General features: G+C 40.2%; 2 protein-coding genes across 3 annotated transcripts; one reads left to right on the top strand and one right to left on the bottom strand.

The window, feature by feature from the left end:
* Positions 1-728: 728 nt before the first annotated feature.
* On the bottom strand, positions 729-13,237 carry proser1 (proline and serine rich 1). 2 transcript variants are annotated; one of them, XM_037747762.1, is made up of 12 exons: positions 12,578-13,237; positions 12,434-12,499; positions 9,756-9,824; positions 9,470-9,564; positions 9,235-9,328; positions 8,810-8,920; positions 8,184-8,285; positions 7,430-7,508; positions 7,048-7,140; positions 4,391-5,729; positions 2,703-2,847; positions 729-2,591 (listed from the first exon to the last, which is right to left on the bottom strand). In XM_037747762.1, the coding sequence occupies exons 1-12, from the start codon at positions 12,620-12,622 to the stop codon at positions 2,466-2,468; spliced, it is 2,364 nt and encodes a 787-aa protein (XP_037603690.1). In that variant the 5' UTR covers positions 12,623-13,237; the 3' UTR covers positions 729-2,465. The 2 variants fall into 2 exon arrangements, with proteins under 2 accessions (XP_037603690.1, XP_037603691.1); XM_037747763.1 differs by lacking the exon at positions 7,048-7,140.
* A 400-nt stretch (positions 13,238-13,637) lies between these two features.
* On the top strand, positions 13,638-19,910 carry vps36 (vacuolar protein sorting 36 homolog). The gene is made up of 14 exons (XM_037747794.1): positions 13,638-13,821; positions 14,031-14,099; positions 14,208-14,278; positions 15,505-15,619; positions 15,758-15,847; positions 16,502-16,588; positions 17,074-17,106; positions 17,299-17,376; positions 17,553-17,687; positions 18,363-18,428; positions 18,537-18,601; positions 18,941-19,025; positions 19,126-19,202; positions 19,376-19,910. Exons 1-14 carry the CDS (start codon positions 13,726-13,728, stop codon positions 19,455-19,457), a joined length of 1,149 nt encoding a protein of 382 aa, XP_037603722.1. The 5' UTR covers positions 13,638-13,725; the 3' UTR covers positions 19,458-19,910.
* Positions 19,911-21,848: the final 1,938 nt, after the last annotated feature.

The raw sequence follows: 21,848 nt of genomic DNA, 5'->3' as shown, positions 1-21,848 counted from the left end.
TATACATGTGTTGTAGTACATGAGAACATGTTACATTAAAGGGGAACAACATCCATTTTCAAAATTCATACATTCCTAAGGTCTAAAAAATATTAGTAAACATGAACAACTCCCAAATTCAAAAACTAGAAAGCTAAAACTCAAACTTGTGATGTCATAGGGTATAAAGTGTGGAGCTGCTCCATAGACAATGAATAGGGAGATGTTCTAGATGACATTGAGAGCACCAAAGGTAATGCTCTAAGTATATGGGAACATTTTCTGTTTCACAACTGACACTACAATATAATAAAGCTCATTTGGGTATAAAGAGAAAACAAACATTCAGTGGGTCCACAAAATCAGCCTCCCATTCATTGACTATGGAACAGCTCCAGACTTTATACTGTATGACATCACAAGTTTGAGACTTACTTCTCTGGTTTCTGGCTTTGAGAGAGAGTAGCTCATGTTCACAAATGTCGATTGAACCTTCCTCGACCATGGGAATAACATACTGGGATTCTAAATTTAGGTGGTGTTCCCCTTTAATGACACGAGTTTCCTTTAGAATTAATAGCAAGGTAAAGTAGTGAAATCATTCTTAACATGACTTACTGAAATTATAGAAAATAAATAAATAAATGTAAGCATTTTTTTATTATAATTCTGCTGCTGAAGAAATAGACACATTTTTTACAAATACCAAAAAATTGTTTATAAAATCAAAACAAATGTGCCCTGACCGACTTTTAAGAATATGTTTTTAATATCCAGAGTTAATAAAATGATGTTAATTCAGTAGGTTTGGTTAAAGAGATATCAGTGGTCAAGGTATGAATGGAAAAAAAAATTGGTAATGCTCCAGTGAGATCCCATGACTGGGTGTTGGAGAGTCATGACAAATTGTCAGCTGACTGATAGCATCACTTGTGTGTTGAGCAATACTACGGATGCTCATGATAAGCACCGTGCAGAGCCATAAATGAACTGTAAGTAGGCCGTAAAATGGTTATAATACTGATGGTTGGATAAAATAACAGAAAACAGAATAATTGCATATCAATTAAGGTATATGTCACATCCATAAGTACATATTCAGTTATCTGGTCACTTTTGAGGCTGTATTTTGCAATAATAACAATTAATAACTATCCTCTTAATAGAGGATTTTTCTGACCAAGACACTTTGACCTTAACTTTGCGGATACAATAAAATATGTCCACAAGGATGTTCCTTTACCACATTAGCTTTTTCTTTTTTTTTTAGCCTAGAGCACTTGCAATCTATCAGACTTTTCAACCTCTTTTGATATTTTATTAAAAAGTCACATAAATAGGTGATGATTGTTACACCTCTTTAAAAGTAAATAAACAGCTGGCATTCAACTATAGGACCTGCAAGTCTAGCTGTCATGATTTATCTAAACATTATTTAGTTATTCTATTTAAGGGGCTTTCATGAAATGCACAGAATAGAGATACAGCAACAGCTACAGCAACCAGCAGTTTACTGACAAAACAATAAAACAGGTTCAAATACAAAAAAAAAGGAGACAAAAAACAACACAGGGCAACAAACAACGTGTCTGAGTGTACTGAGGTGTACAGTAAATGAGGTAAAATTACAGTTCTCACTATGTTGCAAAGCATTACTGAAGAATACAGATGTTTTATATCTCGAGTCCATACATCAATCAACATAATGCTTGTTCTCAGAAACATTTGCATACAGTATATCTGGCCAAATACTGGAATAATAGCACTAACAGGGTGACGTCTGTCAAACAAACTTTGTAAACATATGAAATCACAGTAAACTGCTGACAGCCACGAGTGTGTGTTCACTGAAAATAACACAAACGTGAGTGGAACTGGCAGATGTTGTGTACGACGCTCCCCCCCTTCACACAGCACAAGGATTAAAAAATATTTATGGTGTGCCCACTTCATAATTATGACTGCGTCATTCGGCTCAATATGCCATAAGTCAACTAAAAATGTCATACATTATTCAATTCAGGACAATCAGTTATCATACACTTGTCCTTTCCACTGAGACTGGACATGAAATACTACATGAGGATACTGTCCATTCATTACATGATATCATGTACATTTTTCAATTTCATTTCTATAATTCATTATTCACTAATAAATGTTGATAAACTTGATTAAAAACAGCCAAGTCCAGCTAACATTAAAACCTGTCTACTTGTAAAACCTAACAACTGATATTTACACTATGAATACTATAGGAAATCTCCCCCAACATACTATTTCAACTGTTTTCATGATAGTGTTTCCTGTAGTAGTAGTAGTAGTATAAGTGATTCTGGTTGTAACATACACATTATTGAACCTCTCTAATCTGCCCAGTGCTCTTCACGGTTCAAGGCCAAAAAAATAAAAACGTGTCAACTGCTCAGGGTGCAGGGCAGGGTGTACGATAGGGGCCGGCGTGTTTCAAAGTGTATTGTGGGGTTTCACTGCCAACCCAACGTGGGGTGCAGGCCTGGCTGCAGGGGGAAGGGGTTTCCTGGGCCTTGAGGGTAGTTGGTGAAGCTGTTGGGCTGAGGAGGAAAGCCCTCCAAACCAGAATTTGGATGAGCCTGGAACAAGACAAAGAAAAGGAGTGTTGTTGTAGCAGCGACGAGGCTTTATCAAACTGACATTCAAATACTTTTACTCTTCCAGAGTATAGTGTGTGTGTGTGTGTGTACCTGCAGCAGGGCAGACTGCATGGCTTGGTTGTGGAGGCCACTGAGGGTAGCAGGAGAGGCAGAGGGAGAGAAGCCTGGTACCCCCGGGAAGGACAGCAAGCCGGGGAACCCGCTGCTTCCTGGAGGCTGGAGTCCACTGCTCAACCTGGAACACGCAGAGTAATTACTGTCAGACTATAATGGATAGTTATATTAATTATAATATTATACTATGCCACAGTATTCTGTATCTACTGGGCTTTACAACAAAATGCTAAGAGTGCTTACAGATCTCATTTAATGTGATAAAATACAACACACATCCTAGTGGATGGAAAACGGGGACAATTTGGGAAATATGTAGGGCTGCCCCCTCTTAGTCGATTAGTCGACTAATTGGTCATTTTGGCTTTAGTTGACTAAGATTTCTTGAGTCAATTAGTCGTTTTTTTATGCTTTTTTTTCCATGCTGAATGACTTATTTCCAAGAATTATGAGTAAACGAGCATAAAATAGTCAAAAAGCACGAAAAACACGAAAAAGACGGGAAAAATGTCGGAGCAGCTGGAAAGGCTGCCGTTTGCACTATGGAACTGTGATGCTGTAAACTTGAATTTCCCCCGTGATTAATAAAGTTACTATCTCTCTATCTATCTATCTCCTTTTTTTTGACCATTTCTCTGGTAAAAAAAAAAAAAAGAGGTACTCATAATTCTTGGAAATAAGACATGCTGAATAACTTATTTCCAAGAATTATGATGACCTCTTTTTAACCTCTTCTTATAAGCACATCTCTGGTAAACACAACATTTAAAGTGGTGCTTTTGTGTGATTCTTTGTGGAGAAATTCAGTTTTACAGATCGGTCGATCAACCAACTAATCGATTAGTTGACAAAATTGTATTCGTAGTGTTAGTCGATTAAGAATCACTTTGGTTGAGGCCCTAGAAATATGCCTTGTGGAGCGTAAGACGACCAGATCACTATCACTCTCCTATCTGTCCGTTTAGGCTAGAGTCGGCATCCTGTTAGCCTAGCTTAGCATAAAGACTGGAAACAGGGGGAAACTACTAGCCGGGCTCTGTCCGACTGTAACAAAATAGGCCTTGCAGCACCTCTAAAGCTCACTAATTAACACCTTATATCTCCCTTGTGTAATCCGTATAAAAGAACGATGTGTAAAATAGTTGGCATTTTTCTTATAACAGTAGTAGTATAAAGGTGGTGTACAGTAGGATATATACATATACATACATATATATACTGTATGTATATATCTTCAGTGTACATGCGCTTATATTTTTCCTTATTTTACTATACTATTTTGCCATTACCCATGTATAAACATTAACAAGTATAACTTGCATTCTCATTTAATAGCTCTTGCAAGGCTACTCACCTCTTAAGTGCATGAAATGTCAACAAAAGGTGAGACTTGTGTTTGTGCAACACTAGTTCATTGACAAGATAACATGCTAAATATATGTCTGACAGTAATCACCTACGAGCCATCTGGCAAAGAACTCTTTGAGACAACATAAACCAAAGGTCTCGGCCTGACACTCCAGAAGTACAAGTGGACTTTGCACTTAGGTGCAGTGTTTCCACTTATAAAACTCAAAGTGGAAAATCAAAGTACATGATTTACAATTCCCCCCTTTTTCCACCCAACTTTACACGTCAGTCACGTCAGTTCAAATCTCACATACCCAGGCTGGAAGTTGGAGCTGAAAGCAGACGCAAAGCCTGGTAAAACCGGCGATGATGATGGAATTCCAGCTGCGGCTGCTGCTGCGGCTGCTGCGGCCTGCAGTGGTGCCACCGATGCTACTGAAGACGAAGAGGCTCCTGCAAGTCCCATGAATGAAGACAACACGGGGCTCCCCGCGCCGTGTCCTCCTGAAACCCCCAACCCTGGGAAGGTGGCGGGGTTAGCGCCAGGCGGAAGGCCTGGGAACATAGAGGCGGCAGAGGTGAGGCCCAGACCGAACGGTGAGGCTCCACCGGGGCCACCGCTGGGAGCCAGGCCTGCGTACATGGAGGTTGGTGGATGGGTAGACATGTTGGTAGTGGGAGGCATGGATGAAGACATGGAGGAAGCAGGGAGAGAGGACGTAAGGGAGGAGAAAGGGGACAGGCCGGGGTAGTGAGAGGGCGCTGGGCTGGAGGACAGAGCTTGGAAGCCGGAGAGAGCAACGGGACTAGAGAGAGAGACTTGAGGAGAACCAGAGGGGTGTGACAGACCCAAGGAACGTGCCAGGGCAGCCTGGGCAGAACCTTGTACCATAAGAGAGCTAACAGACGGCGTGCCAGAGCGAGAGGTGCCCTTGAAAGCAGAGGGCACGGGGCTGTTACTGCCACTGTTACTACCTCCAGTGTGTCTGTTCAGGACTCCAGCCGCGGCCATGGCGGCCTGGATCTGTGCGACGTGAGCTGGGGAGGGTTTGGGACTGAGGCCCGGGGTGGAACAGCTCGGAATAACTGGAGTGGATGGTCCAGAGGGGGTGTAGCTTCGGATCACTGACCCAGAGGGGTTACCTGCTTGTGGGTGTATGCCATGGTGTGTGGGTCCTGACTGGTGGTCTGCGGACTGCGAAAAACTCCTCTGCTGAGTTGAGCCCATGGAGTTCGTCTGAGATAAGGGGTCTGGGCCGCTGCGGGAGGTAGCAGGGGTGCCCGGTCGGGAAATGGAATGGAAGGGTGAAGGGGAGAAGCCCCCGCTGCCCGGGACAGGAGTTCCACAAGGGGTGCCTGAAGGGGTGTGGGCTCTAATGACAGAGGAGGGTGTAGGTGTAGTGTGGCCACTGGGGGTCTGTGGACCTGCTTTGATCACAGACGGGGATAGAACAGGGGAGGGAGACGGGGCATTAGGGTTGTGAGAGGGCACCATGCCTGGGAAAACTGGTGTGATAGGGGTTGTGGGAGTTGGCTGAGAAGGAGAAGCCTGAGGTGGGATGGGGGTAGAAGGCGTGGAACCGTGAGGAATGAGGAGGGGCCCGCTGTTGACTCCAGGTGTGGTGTGCAGCGGATTGCCTGGTTTGGCGTAACCTAGAGGGAGAAAAAGATCAGAGTTGGTGAAAAAGATCATCTAAAAATGACGACTGCTATTATCTGACATGGTATTAGAATGAACTAAGAAAAAGAAAAACATACATTTAAAATAGTAGTTGCATTAAATACTTGATTTTTCTGATCATTAGTGTTCATTCCAGGACACAGACAGAATAGGTTAAAACCCAACAAACTATTGTAGAAGAAGCGATGCACTCACATCTACAAAAGGAGAGGAGAGACACAGCGAGGAGGAATAGCCGGAAGAGCGTCCCTGCGTGCAACTTTTTAAATTCTAACAATTTTCAAGATTGGAATATGTCTTCTTCTTACCTTTGGGGAAATGTTTAAATAACCTCAAATTGACTTTCATCACACACTGTGCTGATCTCAACAACACTGCTTTGGACATATGTCAATTTAATGCAACTTGAGACATCTTTAGTGCGGAATATGACCACATACATATATCCCCAAAGGCCCTAAAAGATGTATTTCAACTGTGAAAACTGATGAGACGGCTTTAAAAAAAAAAACAAACACATACATAGTTATCACAAGCGATGCATGTTAAAATGCCAGCACACAGCATGATTCCAGAAAGAAACAGATTAATGAAATTAGTTCGAAGCTATTCCCAGTCCAGGCAACCTAAAGACCCGTCCTCACAATTCACCGAAGCGTACTTCTACACTGACTGACCAGAAAACAGAAGTACCTTCATGTTGTACTGAAATACAATACAACATCCTTGCAAAAAATTAGTTTTCGGCTACTGTTTTAGGCGTTTGTGTGTTGATACCACTCTGTGGTGTTCTATTGGACTGTATTTTATTATAGTATTAAATACTTAAATTGAATTTTCCATTATATCTACTTCACCTAAATATTTGGAGAAGAACAAATATTGGATTATATTAAATATAGCAGAAATGTGGTTGCATTGGATATACAGATGCAGCCACCTAGAATTTCCCCTCCCAGCCAACTTCCAGCCAGATCCCAGCTAGTTCCCAGGTACTTTCCAGTCTCTGTAATGCAATCTAATATGGCCCCAAAAAATGATTGTAGATTTGAATTGATCTCTCCAACAATTCTAAAGTAAAGGAATCCAACACACACCTGTTTTTGTATTGGATTGCATTAAATTGTACAGGGGGGATGTTTCTGGTCACTCAGTGTAACTCCAGAACTTCTCCTGATAAAAGGCATTAAATTTGAGAAGCGCAGGTAAGCAGCATGCCAGCTAGTTAGGCAGCAAGCTTCAAGGAGTGTCTATTTGCTTTCACACACGCACACTTCCATCGAATCATACCTGCTACTTTGTGGGTGGAGTTGTAGGGGGGAGGGGGCACGCTGCTGGTTATAACCCCTCCCACAGAAACAAGGCCTGCGTTGTTGTACGCACCTGAGTAGCAGTTGCAAATATTAACAGCGTCCACCACACATCCATACACTCACACACAAATGTAAGAATCACATACAAATGCACCCCCACGACTAACTATACCTCAACCAATCCCAGAAAAAGCAGCATTATTAATTCCTCAATCGTCTGAGAGTCCTCTATCTTACATATCTGTTTTTCTTATCATTGACAAGTTGCATACAGTGTTGGATTACAGGGCAGGGTGGGGGAAGGTAGGGATAAGTGGGTCTAAGTGGGTCTAAGTGGGTCTAAGTGGGTCGTTTCTTACTTGGTGCGATGGTGGCGTGGGGTCTGCACGGTGGTATAGGGTAGGGCACAGGCCGGTGAGGGTTGTAGGTTGAGGGAAACTAGAAAAGCATAAGAAAAAAAAAAGATATAAAACACTTAACTGATGAGCCAATTTTGTCTAATTCTGTGAATCGGTGATGCAAGTTTTCAAAGGCAATGTAAGGCAACTAACACATTGATTACATTGAGAATAACACTGAGTGAAAACCAAAAAGAAAAATATGGAACCACTGCTATGACTGGTCACTTAAAAGCCCAACAAATGAGGCATTTTTATGCAACAGATGGTGGTGATTTGAATCTAATGTTCCCATATTCCAAGATGATTATTATTATTAATGAAGAGCAGAAGTCAAACATCTTTCACAGCGTCACCAGAACATTTACATTATATAGAAATAGCTGGAGTTAAAGCGTGCAAAGTTGATTTCCATGCTTTTCATCTAAATGTGAAGGGTTGCTGTTAATGTTTTCTTACTCCTATATTTGTTTCTGTTACCATTATTCTGCTTACACCCTCTATTGTACAGTCTTTACTCCATTAAGCACACCGTCGTCTATCATCATCTTACACAATGCCATGGCTTGACATGTAGGTTGAAGTTTTTTTATCGTGTGTAAAGCAGCAATGTAATTAGTCATGTGAGGCCTTGTCCTCTCAGTTATGAGGTTTCCCTGGGGCCTCCTGGCATTATTATATCATCCCAGCGGGTGATTCCCATTCTAGTGCTTACAGGTTTGAAAGGTCCAATAATACGAGCAGAAATGCCTTTCCCCTCGTGATTGTTGGAATTGTCCTCTTTCTTCTCATTTTCTTTCTTTACTGGAGGGATTCCCTGTGATCAGGAACAAAATACATTTTTACATGGTTAACAGGCTTATTTTGAGCATTTATGTGCCACTTTTTTCTGTCTACTTCAACTAAAATCACAAAGAAATAAAGTCAATACCACGATTATTTATTTCAGCCCAATTAAATTATTTTGTATACCACTGACTTCTTTAATTGTATACAGCTTTCATATGTAGCTTACACAATGATGTTTGTTACATAACTTTTACCAACTTTGTAAATAACAAATAAAAAAAACTTTACATAGTATTCAAAGTAAAAAAATCAACATTTTATTAAGATTTAACTTTAAGTCCCCTTTTGTATTTTTTGTCTACAGACAGTACTGAAGGTCACATGTATTCTGAACTCTGTTCTGTTCACTAATATCCTGAGACATGGAGGTAGAACAGGTTAAAGTGTAGGGACCTGCATACCAAAATAAATAATAAATTCTACATCCTTTATTTCTATCGTCAGTTGGTAGTGGTTGAGGAAATCTCAACGGACGGCCATGCAAATACTTACAGGGAATGTGCCACTGACCAGGCTGGGTCTGCCTTTAGGGTATGGATTTCCTGGTATCATACCACAGGAGGAGATCATGGCTACAGGAGCCTTGCAGCCAACCTTACATACCTAGTGACACAGAAGTTGTATTATTTTAGAAACTGTGTGTGTGTTTACAGCATGCATAAAAAATATTATTATTATTATTAGGGGTGTTAAAGACACCAAATGCACACAGCTACTGCTATTCATTTAAGACCGCTTTATCATTTTCTAATTGCATCCCAGTACATCTCACTAGGCAACAGTTGTTCCCTGGGGTTACAGCTACCAAAGGGATTCCTCACAGTCTTTTGATACCAAGACAAGACCTATGGTTTCTATACTAACCTACCTAGAACACAAACAACACCATGAAGTTGAATTTGTAACGGTGAACTTACTTGCTCCAGTATCCGGCGAGCCCGCTTCTTCTCAGACAAGTGTATGCGAAACAGATCCTCAACAGGACGATAATTTTGAGCATCTGAAATGTTCCTGTTTGGGAACAGAAATTCAATATTTAACAAGTAACCAATTAGTCGAACCAAACCGGTTGATATTACAATACATCATTTGACCTACAGTGTTTTAAAGTCCATTCAGAGCGCTTAAATGCATTTTCAAAAATGTACTCACAAAGCTATTAGTTCCAGGACAACCAGTCTATCCTTTGAGAAGGTGAAGCAATTTAGGATATTTGCAACTTTGGTTGTCGGGATTGCAACCATTTTCTAAAGGCAACAGAATGAGAAACATTTAACAAACAGACATTTAACTAACACTTTAAAACAGGTGGAGATTTCGACACAAAATTATACAGTTTTACAGCTTTGCTAATATTGATGTAGTTGATTTTATACAATTAAATCATATACATTTTTAGAAAACACATTTACCAATCATGTAAACACATGTTACTCACATGCTGCAGAGCTTTTACTGCTTTGATCTGCGGCTCTGCCCATGAGAAGTACTTCAGTATCTCCATCACCTGCAGATGTTCAAGACAGTGTTACAAGTTGCAATAACCCTAGAGCTGCACTGCTATAGTATGGAAGTAACATGAAAGACCGTGACAATTTTGACTACCAACTTTATTGATAAAAAGAGATATATAAAAAGATATATTTCAACACTATATGCGTTTCCCTATTGTTAAGTTGTAACCATACCTTTGTTTGGCATGAAAACAACAATTGCAAATGCATATTTATCCTCAGCATGCATTAATCTAAGAAAACATAACACACCATTTACTTAAGAATGGAATTTTAAAATAAACCAATATGCAGCATTGGTTAAGCGTAAGAACAAGTAGTACTATCGGATCCTAATATGAGACATATGGATGAAATTTGGGACTATATTTTGATTTAATGTCCGTTTAAAGACATGCACCAACTGTGAAGACTTTACAGTGTGGAACCCCTTGGTCCATCTAGTGTGGTAAAATACAGTATGTGGTGAGCTGTAGGTAAGTAAGTAAGTAAGTAAAGCTTTATTTATATAGCACCTTTTAAAACACACCATTACAAAGTGCTTCACACACAAGAAGAAACATCAAACAAGGAAAAATTACAATGAGAAACAGATCAAACAAAAACAAACAAACACACATGTGGATGAGGCCTATAGAAAGGCTTGCCTATAGAGATGGGTTTTTAGAAGCTGCTTAAAACAGTCCAGAGATTCAGCAGCTCTAATAGATTGGGGGAGGTTATTCCAGAGGGTTGGTTATTCCAGAGAGTTGGGGCTAAAACAGAAAAGACCCGATCACCTTTTGTTTTGCAGTTTGAGCGGGGGATGGATAAAAGGCCGAGATTAGAGGATCAAAGTGTTCGACAGGTCGAATATGGAACAAGGAGATCAGCAATGTAACTGGGGGCGAGGTCATGCAGTGCCTTACATGTAATTAGCAAGATCTTAAAATTGATTCAGAATTTTACAGGAAGCCAATGGAGGGATGCCAGAACAGGGGTAATGTAAGACCGACGGCTAGTTCTGGTTAATAACCTGGCCGCTACATTTTGAACCACCTGAGGCCTGTACTACGAAGCAGGATTTGGCGTTATCGAGGTAACTTCAGGGTTAACCCTGGGTTTTCCGTACTACGAAGCTGGTTCACTTCTTATCGAGGTAGATCTCCATGGAAACTTATGCTGAACGGCTAACCTGATCAGAGATAAACTCGTATGAAAATTCCGCCTACTGACCAATCAGAGCTCTGTGTGGTGATTGTATAATAATATTACACATATATGAAGAATTTTAAGTCATAATCCAGGCTAAAAACAACACAGATAAAACTGACAAATGCAAGAAAGACAGTTGGATTTATGTTGTGGGTGTTAACCCCTTTGAATTATATTTTTATATTTATTTATTTTTATTTCCTCTTGAGTCTGTTTCACACCGCCACAGAGGGGGAAAGCAGGTGAAAGGATGTTTAAATAGTTATAGACGCCAAATATGACACGCAGGGTTAAAATAGGTGTAATCCATTCATCTATTACACTCTTTAAAGCTATTCATATTTAGATGACTCTATCTGACTTTTGAGTGTTCCGTTAAATTAATAAATCTGTTAATTTACGCATTCACAAAACGGGAGTTTTTTCTTTTTCCAGCTGTTCTTCCTGCATTTGGCAGCTTCAACAGTGTTACTTTTAGCCTGGATTAAGTGTTAAACTTCTTCGTATTTGTCTAATATAGTTTGCTCTTCCTTTGTTAAATGTGCCGCTCTGCCTGTCAGTAGACTTGTTCATGTCTGTGATTGGTCATAAACTGCAAACACAGCATCGTTCATGTGAACGCGCTGGTATATCCAGACTGAGAAACCCTGGGTTGATTTACCGAGTTGATAACCAGCTTCGTAGTACAGTTTAGCGGGATCTCGTTTGTTAGGTTAAGTGAAGCCAGATAGCGAGAAGATACCCTGGGTATGTTGAACTCGCTTCGTAGTACAGGCCTCAGAAGGCGATTTAAAGCACATTGACTGAGGCAGGTGTAGAGGGAATTACAATAGTCTAGACGGGAGAATATGAAAGTGTGAATTAAAAGTTCAAGATCCGTGGAGGACAAGATGTATCGGATTTTTGCAATGTTTCTTAACTGGAGAAAGCAGGTCTGGACAAGTTTCTGTTGACTTTCTCACTGTGGATGAACTCAGGGATAAACGTCACATGGGAGTGGTGCTGTTTGGACGGTTAAGATAAAATAAGATGAGATAAAATAAGATATCCCTTTATTAGTCCCGCAGTGGGGAAATTTGCAGTGTAAAAAGAGCTAAACAAAGTGTAACAAAATATGAACCATTTAAATAGAAGGAAGTATAAAAATAGGAGCAGTATAGATAGATAGATAGATAGATAGTAACTTTATTAATCCCGAGGGAAATTCAAGTTTCCAGCATCACAGTTCCATAGTGCAAAACATGTTAGTAAAAAGGCAGACTATTAACAAAATTGCACAAGTCGAAAATGATATTGCACAGTGAGAATGAATGAATGAATGAAATTCCACCTGAAAATATCAGGTTATTGTCAGTTTTTGTGGTGTGTAAGTGGTCTACTGGGAGCAGTGCTGGTTGTAATGAGTTACCTGCTCACTGGAGAAGTATCCATGCACCTGCTCTATGGCTTTGATCCGCTGATCGGTCAGGACGCACTGAAACACACAATGAAGAAGTTGAGATGATTTCAAATCTTAAATCGGACAGCAAATTTGGGATTAGACACTCCTTACCTTTCTTATCTCATCCAAGACTATATCAAATGATTTCTTGTCCATGTTTGCTGATTCAAACAAACGATCACCTCAAATAAACACAGTTGTTATACCACGCGATTGGTAAATACACCTTTTACAATACAACAGCTAAGATGGATTTAAGATAAAATGCATTCGGGTGACTTAAAGTCTAATTACTATGTTACTGATCCAACGTTACTGGTTTAAATTCATAATGCTGCGAAAGGATCATTTAAAGCATTGCATGTTTGCAGTATATCATCAGCTTTGTAATAAAGCTGCATGGTTCTTTACAGTCCTTATATATAAAACTCAACTTTCCTGCCCGTGAACAATGACTTCCCAAACAAGAGAAGCTGTGTCTGCAGTGCAAAACCTGTCTGCACCAGATCGGTCCGCAGCTAACAACAAGCTAGCTTAGCTACAGCTAACCTCAACTCTGAGCACAGATCAACACAAAATACGCAAAAAAAATATTTGTACATCTGTTTAGTTAGTTAGTTTAAATTCAGTGCTAGCGATGATTACGATTAATACTGGAAAGTGTAAAAATAATCATTAAAAATCCTCTAAATAACGCGCTAGGAGCGATAGCATAGTGTTGCTAGCTTCCACTGACAGCTGGCGCTAGTAACGTCAACACCGGAAAGGACCCCTTGAGGCAGCCTGACTGTCAGAAAAGACACTATGTTAGCAAATTATGTAAAAAAAAAATGTATAACATAGTTACAGATAGTTTGGGTAATGTTATCAGTACAAAGAGCTGGTATATAGTCAATACAGTCATCAATACAATGAACTTATATATTTATTTATGTTCTATTTTAGTGTTTCTCTGCAGGCAGTGTCAGGCCAATTTTGGACAGCGTACAAGGCCTGTAGAAGGAGGCTAGGTCATCATTGCGTCATATCTCGGGGGTATTACACATGCGCAGTAAAACCTGTTCTGCACTCGCCGAGATTGAGCCAATCGTAACGCACGACCGCAGTTTCAGTTACACTGCGCATGCGTAATACCCCATATCCCAAAACCAGTGATCGAGCCTTCTTTTATAGGCCTTGACAGCGTACAGGAAGTAAACATAAAATGGGTCTCGGCAGCAGCGAAGTAGAATAAAAATTGTTTGTTATAAATAGTAAAAATGGACTGTTTTTCGTGGTCAAACGGGCTTTTAGAAATAAACGAAACTTTAGTAATACAGCAACGAGGTGTCAGACTGTATGACGGTGATGATAAGGTATAGTTTTATTGTCTGATTGCTAAGTTTGTGGCCCGACACAACAACAACACAGCAGCTACAACTTACATACAACAGTGTTAATATGATGAAGCTGAATAACGCAGCAATGTTGATGGTGTACTATGAGCTGCTGATGAAGAACAGGCATTATAGTTTTAGGTAATAAGAAAATAATAACGTCATGTCCTTTCCTATGATTGTACCAGGCTAAGCTGGATGTTGGAGCTGCCTTGTTGAGCACCCATCGGTTGATCTGGAGGGACATGAAGAATCATGTAAGAGAGTGGCAGTGATTGTGTGAGAAATTGGTGCTATTGTTCACAGATTTGTCTTTCCTGTGTATGCTGCTGGCTCACGATGATTTTTGTATTTCTCACCTACAGGAATGCTGCATAGCCATGCCTCTGTCACAGATCCTCTTCTTTGAGGAGCAGGCTGCAGGAATAGGAAAGAGGTGAGTGTCTGTAAATACATCCTGTGGTATGGATCAACAGAGATCAGAAGTAGGGTTTAAGTATTTCCTTAAAAAGGAGCAAACAACAATATGTTGCGTTTTTATACCTAAATGTGTAACTTAAAGCAGCAGTAGGTAGAATTGGAGCAAATATGATTAAGTTATTTTTATAAAATAGTCCTACTGTATCCTGACAGTAGTGCATGAGACAGGTAATCTGAAAAACAAACAAACATGTGTCCTCCGTTGCTCCTTATGGCATCTGCAAGATTTCACAGACCGGAGGAAAACAACCAATCAGAGCCGAGCTGGAGCTTTGCCGTGTATGAGCAGCTGTCAGTCATTGTGAACTCCGATCAAATGGTCAAACCAGGCCGCGCTGATCAAATATGAATCAATATTCTGTTACTGTAATGCCTATTTCTCACTGCAAGTGTTAAAACATATTGTAGTGTACTGTTTAGCTGAACAGTACACTACAAGATGTTTCTGACATTTCTGATTGACAGCTGCCTCTGTTGAATGAACAGCCAATAGGAATGCTCTCTCTGAAATGACCTGTGATTGGCCAAAGTCACCCGTTTTTTTAAAGCCTGAAAACACAGCCATGAACACTTGAATTACAATATGCTGAAAGGTTATTAGGGAATTTTTTTTTTTTTTAAGTTATTTTTTTGGGGGCATTTTTCCATTTTTATGACAGGACAGAGTCTTGAAAGGGGGGAGAGAGAGAGTGGATGCGGAAAGGGCCACAGGCCGGATTCGAACCCGGGCCGCCGCGGTCAGGACCAAGCCTTAATACATGGACGCCCGCTCTACCAACTGAGCTAACCCAGGCGCCCTATTAGGGAATTTTTGCCCAGTGATGCCAAAAATATTCTGCCTACTGCCACTTTAACCAAAGACTCTTAATAAAGGTCCACTTAATAGCTTTTTTTCTGGAGCTGGCAGCTGCATGTTACTGTGTTCATCAGTGGATGGAGTGTGCTCCGTTGTCATGAAGATGGCTCAGTTGTCATCACGTGAATTAAGTATGGAGCTTTGGTCACGTGTTAACTGGTGGTTGTATTTGGGGGAGAATATCACAGCACCCTGCAGTTGACAGCTCCGGAAAAAAACTAGTAGGTGGAACTTGAGTTAGGATTTTTTTTCCACTGTTGATAACAATAATTTCAATTTACAAGAAGAAAATGGTAAATTAACTATTGACATCTTTTATCTTGTAGCGCAAAAATAGTTATCCACCTGCATCCAACACCTGCCAACAAGGAGCCAGGTCCCTACCAACACAGCAAGTTCTCCTTCATCAAGCTGTCCTTCAAAGAACACGGGCAGATTGAGGTAATCCCACTTGTAGCTAAAAGAGCTTTGTGGTTTAACTTTTTGTTTTATTGTTCACCCTATGATGAACCTTCTTGATAGAGACTCTCTGTTTGATTCTTTATTACCTTGAACTGACATGGTGTCATTTGCTTGCAGTTTTACAGGAGGCTAACAGAGGAAATGACTCAGAAGAGATGGGAGAATACACCGGTTTCACAACCCATCTCCACAGGAACCGGCTCTCAGGTCAGAAGCCAAAGAGATGTTCCTTCTTATCCGACCAGAATCTCTTCCTTTACACTGTCTCTTATATTCCTGGATTTTTTTTTTAATTCAGATGCCAGAAGGTTGTTTTATTTGTTTCCACCCCACTGGACTGTAACTATACCAGCCAAACTGCCATTCAGCAGTTTTTTAGGTGATGTATGGGAATGACACTCCTGTCAATGCAATTTATGTACCACAGGATGGCAGTATTGTCTCTATATTATTGGGCTTGACAGTTAAAATAGTCAGAACTTCTGCCTCTGACTATTCACTGTTATATGATAGTGACATGTATTGCTCAATTTGTAGAAATTGGCATTAACATCAATTCAAGTATCCCACAGCAGGACTCACATTAACGTAAATTGAGCTTCTGTGTAGGCTGTTACACACAGTCATTTCAGTTGCATTAGGTCATGTGTCTCCAAATGAGATTACATTAATCTCCGTTTTTTTGATAAACACTATGAAATCATAGTTACTAAAATTGAATTATTTACTGTAACAGCAGTTGACCACAATTTGCCCCATCCTCCTCCTTCTCACTTTGTCTTTCCTTGTCCTTTGAGGCTTCTTTTTAAATTGCCTGTGTGTTTCACTCCGTGTGTTTTTCTTTCCTTTGTGGTCATGTAGGCAGGAAGGACACGTGCTGTGGGGATTGTCGGCATCGAGAGGAAGATAGAGGAGAAGAGGAAAGAAACAGACAAAAACATTTCTGAGGTACTGTAAAGCAAAAACACTGAACTACTGAGAAATGTGTCTCCTCAAAGCTCCGAGCTGAAGTTCTGTATTTAGCCATATTTTGACAAAAATGACATTACTGAGAATACGGAGATGTTTAGTTCTGGGTTTTTTTTTCTGCCAAACATTTTTCACCATCAGAATTTATTGTAACTGGCATGAACTCAAGCTGACCACAGCCGCCGTGACACCGTTAGGCATCCATGAAGTTATGTGTAACTGCTGTTGAACATACTGTATGTTTGTCTTGAATATGAATCAAATTAAATAAAAATGACATATTTAGCGTCATGAAAGGTATGATGTTGAAACAAATGTGTGTTTAGGGCTAGGGAGAATGTTCAGATTTATCATCAGCCAGAGGAGGGGTGAGGGTGCTGTGGAATGATACGCAAATTATATCTGTCGTCGTGAAGTTTTGTGGTTTTTTGAGCACTATTTCACATTTAGTTTATTTTTTTCAGGCCTTTGAGGACCTCAGTAAGCTGATGGTGAAGGTAACAAATGCTTTCCTTTGTATGTTCACATTTTCTTGTAGTTGTTGATTTATAACAGAATTAATTAACCTTTTTGAAGTCTTCTAATACGTTATCCATCATGCTGTATGATTGTTCAAACATCTTAACCACAGATATCAAACCTGTTTTTAAGCTCACATACTGTGAATGATTGTCTGCTCTAACTAACAGGCCAAAGAGATGGTAGAGCTGTCCAGATCTATAGCCAACAAGATCAAAGACAAGCAGGGAGACATCTCAGAAGACGAGGTAAGGGGTTGACCAGCATAATGAGACACAGAAACACTGGACGTGGTTTCAAATGACTGTACACATGCAGCAATAGTTAATCATAAAAGCCTCTTAAGTAGAGTCATTCTACTCTCAACTGCCCACAATTTGGTTTTCAAGTTGCTTTTCATTAACAGTTCTGTTCTGCTTTATAGACGATACGGTTCAAGTCCTACCTGCTGAGCATGGGTATCGCTAACCCCGTTACCAGGGATACGTATGGATCAGGTACACATTACCACATGCAGCTGGCTAAACAACTGGGAGATATGCTACAGGCCCCGCTAGAGGTAGGTGTCAGTTTTTGTGTGTCACTGGTTTACGTCTACACAGGCTAAGATCACTAATTTCCAGTGGTGGAATGTAACTGAGTACATTTACTCAACTACTTAAGTACAATTTTGAGGTACTTGCACTTTACGTGACTATTCCATTTTCTTCTACTTTATACTTCACTGAATCTCAGAGGTAAATATTGTACCTTCATTTTTTTTTTTTTTTACCTCACTTCATTTAATTTAAAGCTTTAGTTACTTTGATTTTACAAAAAAAACATATAATCAAGTTATTAAATATTTTAAATTTATATAATTAAAATTTTATATTTAAATTAAAGGTTCCTAAAGTCCCCCAAATATATATATATATTTCTTTTTTTATCTTGTAGCACACAACAAATTATCTTGTGTGCATAAGATTAAAACATTTATAATCTTTGGGGACCTTGGAAGCTCCATATAAAACTACCATTTTGCATAATGAGTACTTTTGATACATTAAATACATTTTACTGGTGATACCTAAGTGCTTTTACTCAAGTCGAATTTTGAACGCAGGACTACACTAAACTAAAGTAATCGATCTGAGTTTCTTCCACCACTGCTAATTTCAATCATGTCATTATTATTTTCTTCTTACTGACTCTACTTTTCTTTTGTCTTTTTCTACCACTCCCTACTCTTTAGGAGCGTGGGGGCATGGTGGCTCTCACTGAGGTGTACTGTCTCGTCAACCGTGCTAGAGGGATGGAGGTAATGCTCACACAAACATACAATTTTGCTATCTATACACTCACGCTACACAAACACGTCTTTGGTGTCACATACTGTGGTTACATTTCTTTTCCCTTTTTTCCACAGCTTTTATCTCCAGAAGATTTGTTGAACGCTTGCAAGATGTTTGAGTCGTTGAAGCTCCCGTTGAGGTAATTCCTTGGTAGATACTTTCATACATAAATCTACAGACCAGGCTATGTGTTTATTAAAGGAATATAGAGCAGGGTTTGGCGCCTGCTTCACAGAGGCCAGACTCTTCCTGCCTGGCTTCCTGTTGTTGGAAGTATTGTCCAGACCTCTGAGAGTGTCATTTCCTGTCACTTCCCAGGATTTCAAAAGAAACACTGGCCTGTTTTTTCCTACCACGCTGGTTCTAGTACCCACCAAACTGGTTGCTGTTCTTTAGCTATAGCTCCCTATTTTAGCTTCATAAAAGATCATTCAGCATAAATCTGTCTCTTCTGTGATCCATCTTGTCCTGTTTGTAGGCTGCGTGTGTTTGACAGCGGCGTGATGGTGGTCCAGCTGCAGTCTCACAGTGAAGAGGAAATGATAGCCTCAGCGCTGGACAGTGTAAGCTTTACCGTTACAAACATTACACTGATGTTGACGTGCTTTAGACTGATCGAACAGCACACCATCTCCTTATCTCATCATCTATCGTCTTCTACAGGTGTCAGACAAAGGCTCTTTGACGGCGGAGGAGTTCGCAAAGCTGCTGGGCCTCTCTGTTCTTCTGTCTAAAGAGCGGTAAGTTAAACTCAAGGATACGGTCTGTTTTACTCAACCATATTGTTATAACGATGAGAATATTAACATATTTTGTTTCTAATTTTATTGTTCTTTATTGCTGCATTCAGTCACACGTGTTTTTTTTTTTAATTTCTTTGTGTCCTCTTCTCTATTCCCTTCCTCATCTCCAGGTTGCTGCTGGCTGAGAAGATCGGCCACCTGTGTCGAGACGACTCTGTCGAGGGTTTGAGATTCTACCCGAACCTCTTTTGACCCGTTTACTGTCATTATTGTTGAGATAGAAAAACATAACTTCAACTGGGCTGCACTGTCTCTGCTGATAGACTGATGCATTGCCACTACATGTACATACTGGTGTACAGCAGCAGAGTGCCTGCTGTACTTTGAGCGCAATAATGTACCTATCCAGATATTTTTTATCTAGGTCTAAGAGATAGTCTCTGTCTTTTAGGAGATACTTTCCCAGAAAACTGCTCAAGAACCTGGTTCCCAGATTTGCTCTGCTTGGAGTGATCATCATGTGCGTTTAGTAATAAATGGGTTTGGGACTTAATGGATTATACGGTGTACATTTTTTCACTCCTTTGTGTGCCACAGAGCTAATACCTTTTTTTACAAGTAGTTATGACAAGCCCATATAGCCTCTGATCACATGTTTTCCAAAGTAAAATATGCATTTATGTAATAAATGATTTAAGGAATGAAGCTTGTCATGCTGTCTCATCTTCTGAGGAGGGAGAGAACAGAGGTTTCAATAACCTTTCATATTGCTTCGGTCTCTCAACCTTGTCCATCAAAGCGTGATTCCTGCCCCTTCCTTCTTCAGTCAGACTGTCATTGAATGTATTGGCTTTTTGTCTAGAATACATTCAAGATAAAATAAAATGCCTGATCTGCTGTCAGTTTGGTTCACATGATCAAAATATAAGGCACATTGCCAAATGTCATTATTCAGCCAATTAAGCCCTTCATTGCAGAGGTCAAATTGAAAGGTTAGCACCCCATTAATGTGCTTGTAAAATCACATTACCATATCTACTCACAATATATCATATGTAGGGATAATGAACGCGTGAGATATGAGCATATTGTATTAAATCCCACCTGGTCTAAGTAGCTCCATGTCTAAACTTTATACTTTCTGCTGAGTGTTGCCACTACTTTTATTTTTAATCTCTGTGCGTCCCTGTAGGGCTTTTGACAAACCGAATAGAACAGTTCTTTGTTCCCATTGTGAGCTGAGCTGAGCAGTAAAGGGTGTTTCATCTCCAGAGAAGCTTCCTGTTTTCATCCGGCTCTCTCTGGAGGAAAAATGGAGGTCTGCAGAGCTCTACAGCTGATTAGATTACCCTGCAATGTATAGTTCACTTATTGGTAGTAGATAAATGTAATTGTGGAAAGCTGAACTCATGGCTGATGATAATAATTAGGGATTCGTGCTTGACATTGAACTTTTGGTGGACGTTTTTCTAAACAGAATAGGTCCTGTTCTGGCATGCTGAGACAGATTTACTCAATGGTTCATTTGAAATGAATCCATATGCTGAATGGCTGAGTGTTATCTTTCTCTCATCAATGGATTATAGAAGAATGACTTGTCAGTCATCTTATGTGAAGTGGAAGGTAATCTGATTGCGTGAGATGAATAGTTCTGCTGTTTACTATCGTGACTGCATTGTAGGCTATAAAATGTTTTATTTTGTTGCCCTGCCTCTGGGCCAATTGGGATACACAATGCTATCCTGTCTGAACTTCCCTATGACTTTATCATGAGTTTCTTTTTAGATGGAATATTTAGAGAGGGGAAACACCAAATAAAAATGAGCCTAGGAAAGAAAGGCTCCCTCACTAAGATAAACTGGAAAAACAAAGTTCGGAAACTTGTGTTTGGTCGATTATTTCTCTGTTGTTACAATGCTAATGGTCATTGTATTTTACATCGTTGGAAAGCCTGTTTATTTACCTTCGCAATGATGTCCAACTTGTAAGGATCATGCATTTGTGGGATGAGCAGCACAGCTGATTTTGTGGGGAGCGCCCAAGAAAATGTTTCCAAAATGCTCTTCCAATGGTAAATAGTGTATTCTCCTGTTGGTATTGACTCTTGTTTTTAGTTGTTTGGTGGATTGGATGATTGAACTCTATCAGTAACAAGGAACAAAACAAGACATATTGGCTATTAATTTAATACACCGTCAGGAGCCTCAGTAGTGGTGGAAGATCCATACGCAGCCACAACAGCCTGGCACCTCCTCCTCATGTTGGTCACCAACCTGGTCACACGTTGCTGTGGGATGGCGTTCCATTCCTCAACCAGGATTCGTTGCAGGTCAGCCAGCATGGTTGTGTTGGTCACTCTAACACGTACAGCACGCCCAAGCTGATCCCACAAGTCATCAATTGGGTTGAGGTCTGGACTCTTGGCAGGCCGTTCCATTCTCTCTACTCCCACATTGTGGAGGTAGTCTGTGATAACCCTGGCTCTGTGGGGGCGAGCGTTGTCATCTTGGAGGATGAAGTTAGGTCCCAGATTGTGGAGGTATGGGATCGCCACTGGCTGCAGAATATCATCCCGATATCTCCCTGCATTGAGATGGCCTTCAATGATGACAAGCCTTGTTTTGCCAGTGAGGGAGATGCCCC

Source organism: Sebastes umbrosus, chromosome 17 (genome assembly GCF_015220745.1).
Source record: "Sebastes umbrosus isolate fSebUmb1 chromosome 17, fSebUmb1.pri, whole genome shotgun sequence".
Lineage (NCBI taxonomy): Eukaryota > Metazoa > Chordata > Actinopteri > Perciformes > Sebastidae > Sebastes > Sebastes umbrosus.
The sequence above is the reverse complement of the archived record's forward strand: the minus strand, read 5'-3'. Positions and strand labels throughout refer to the sequence as shown.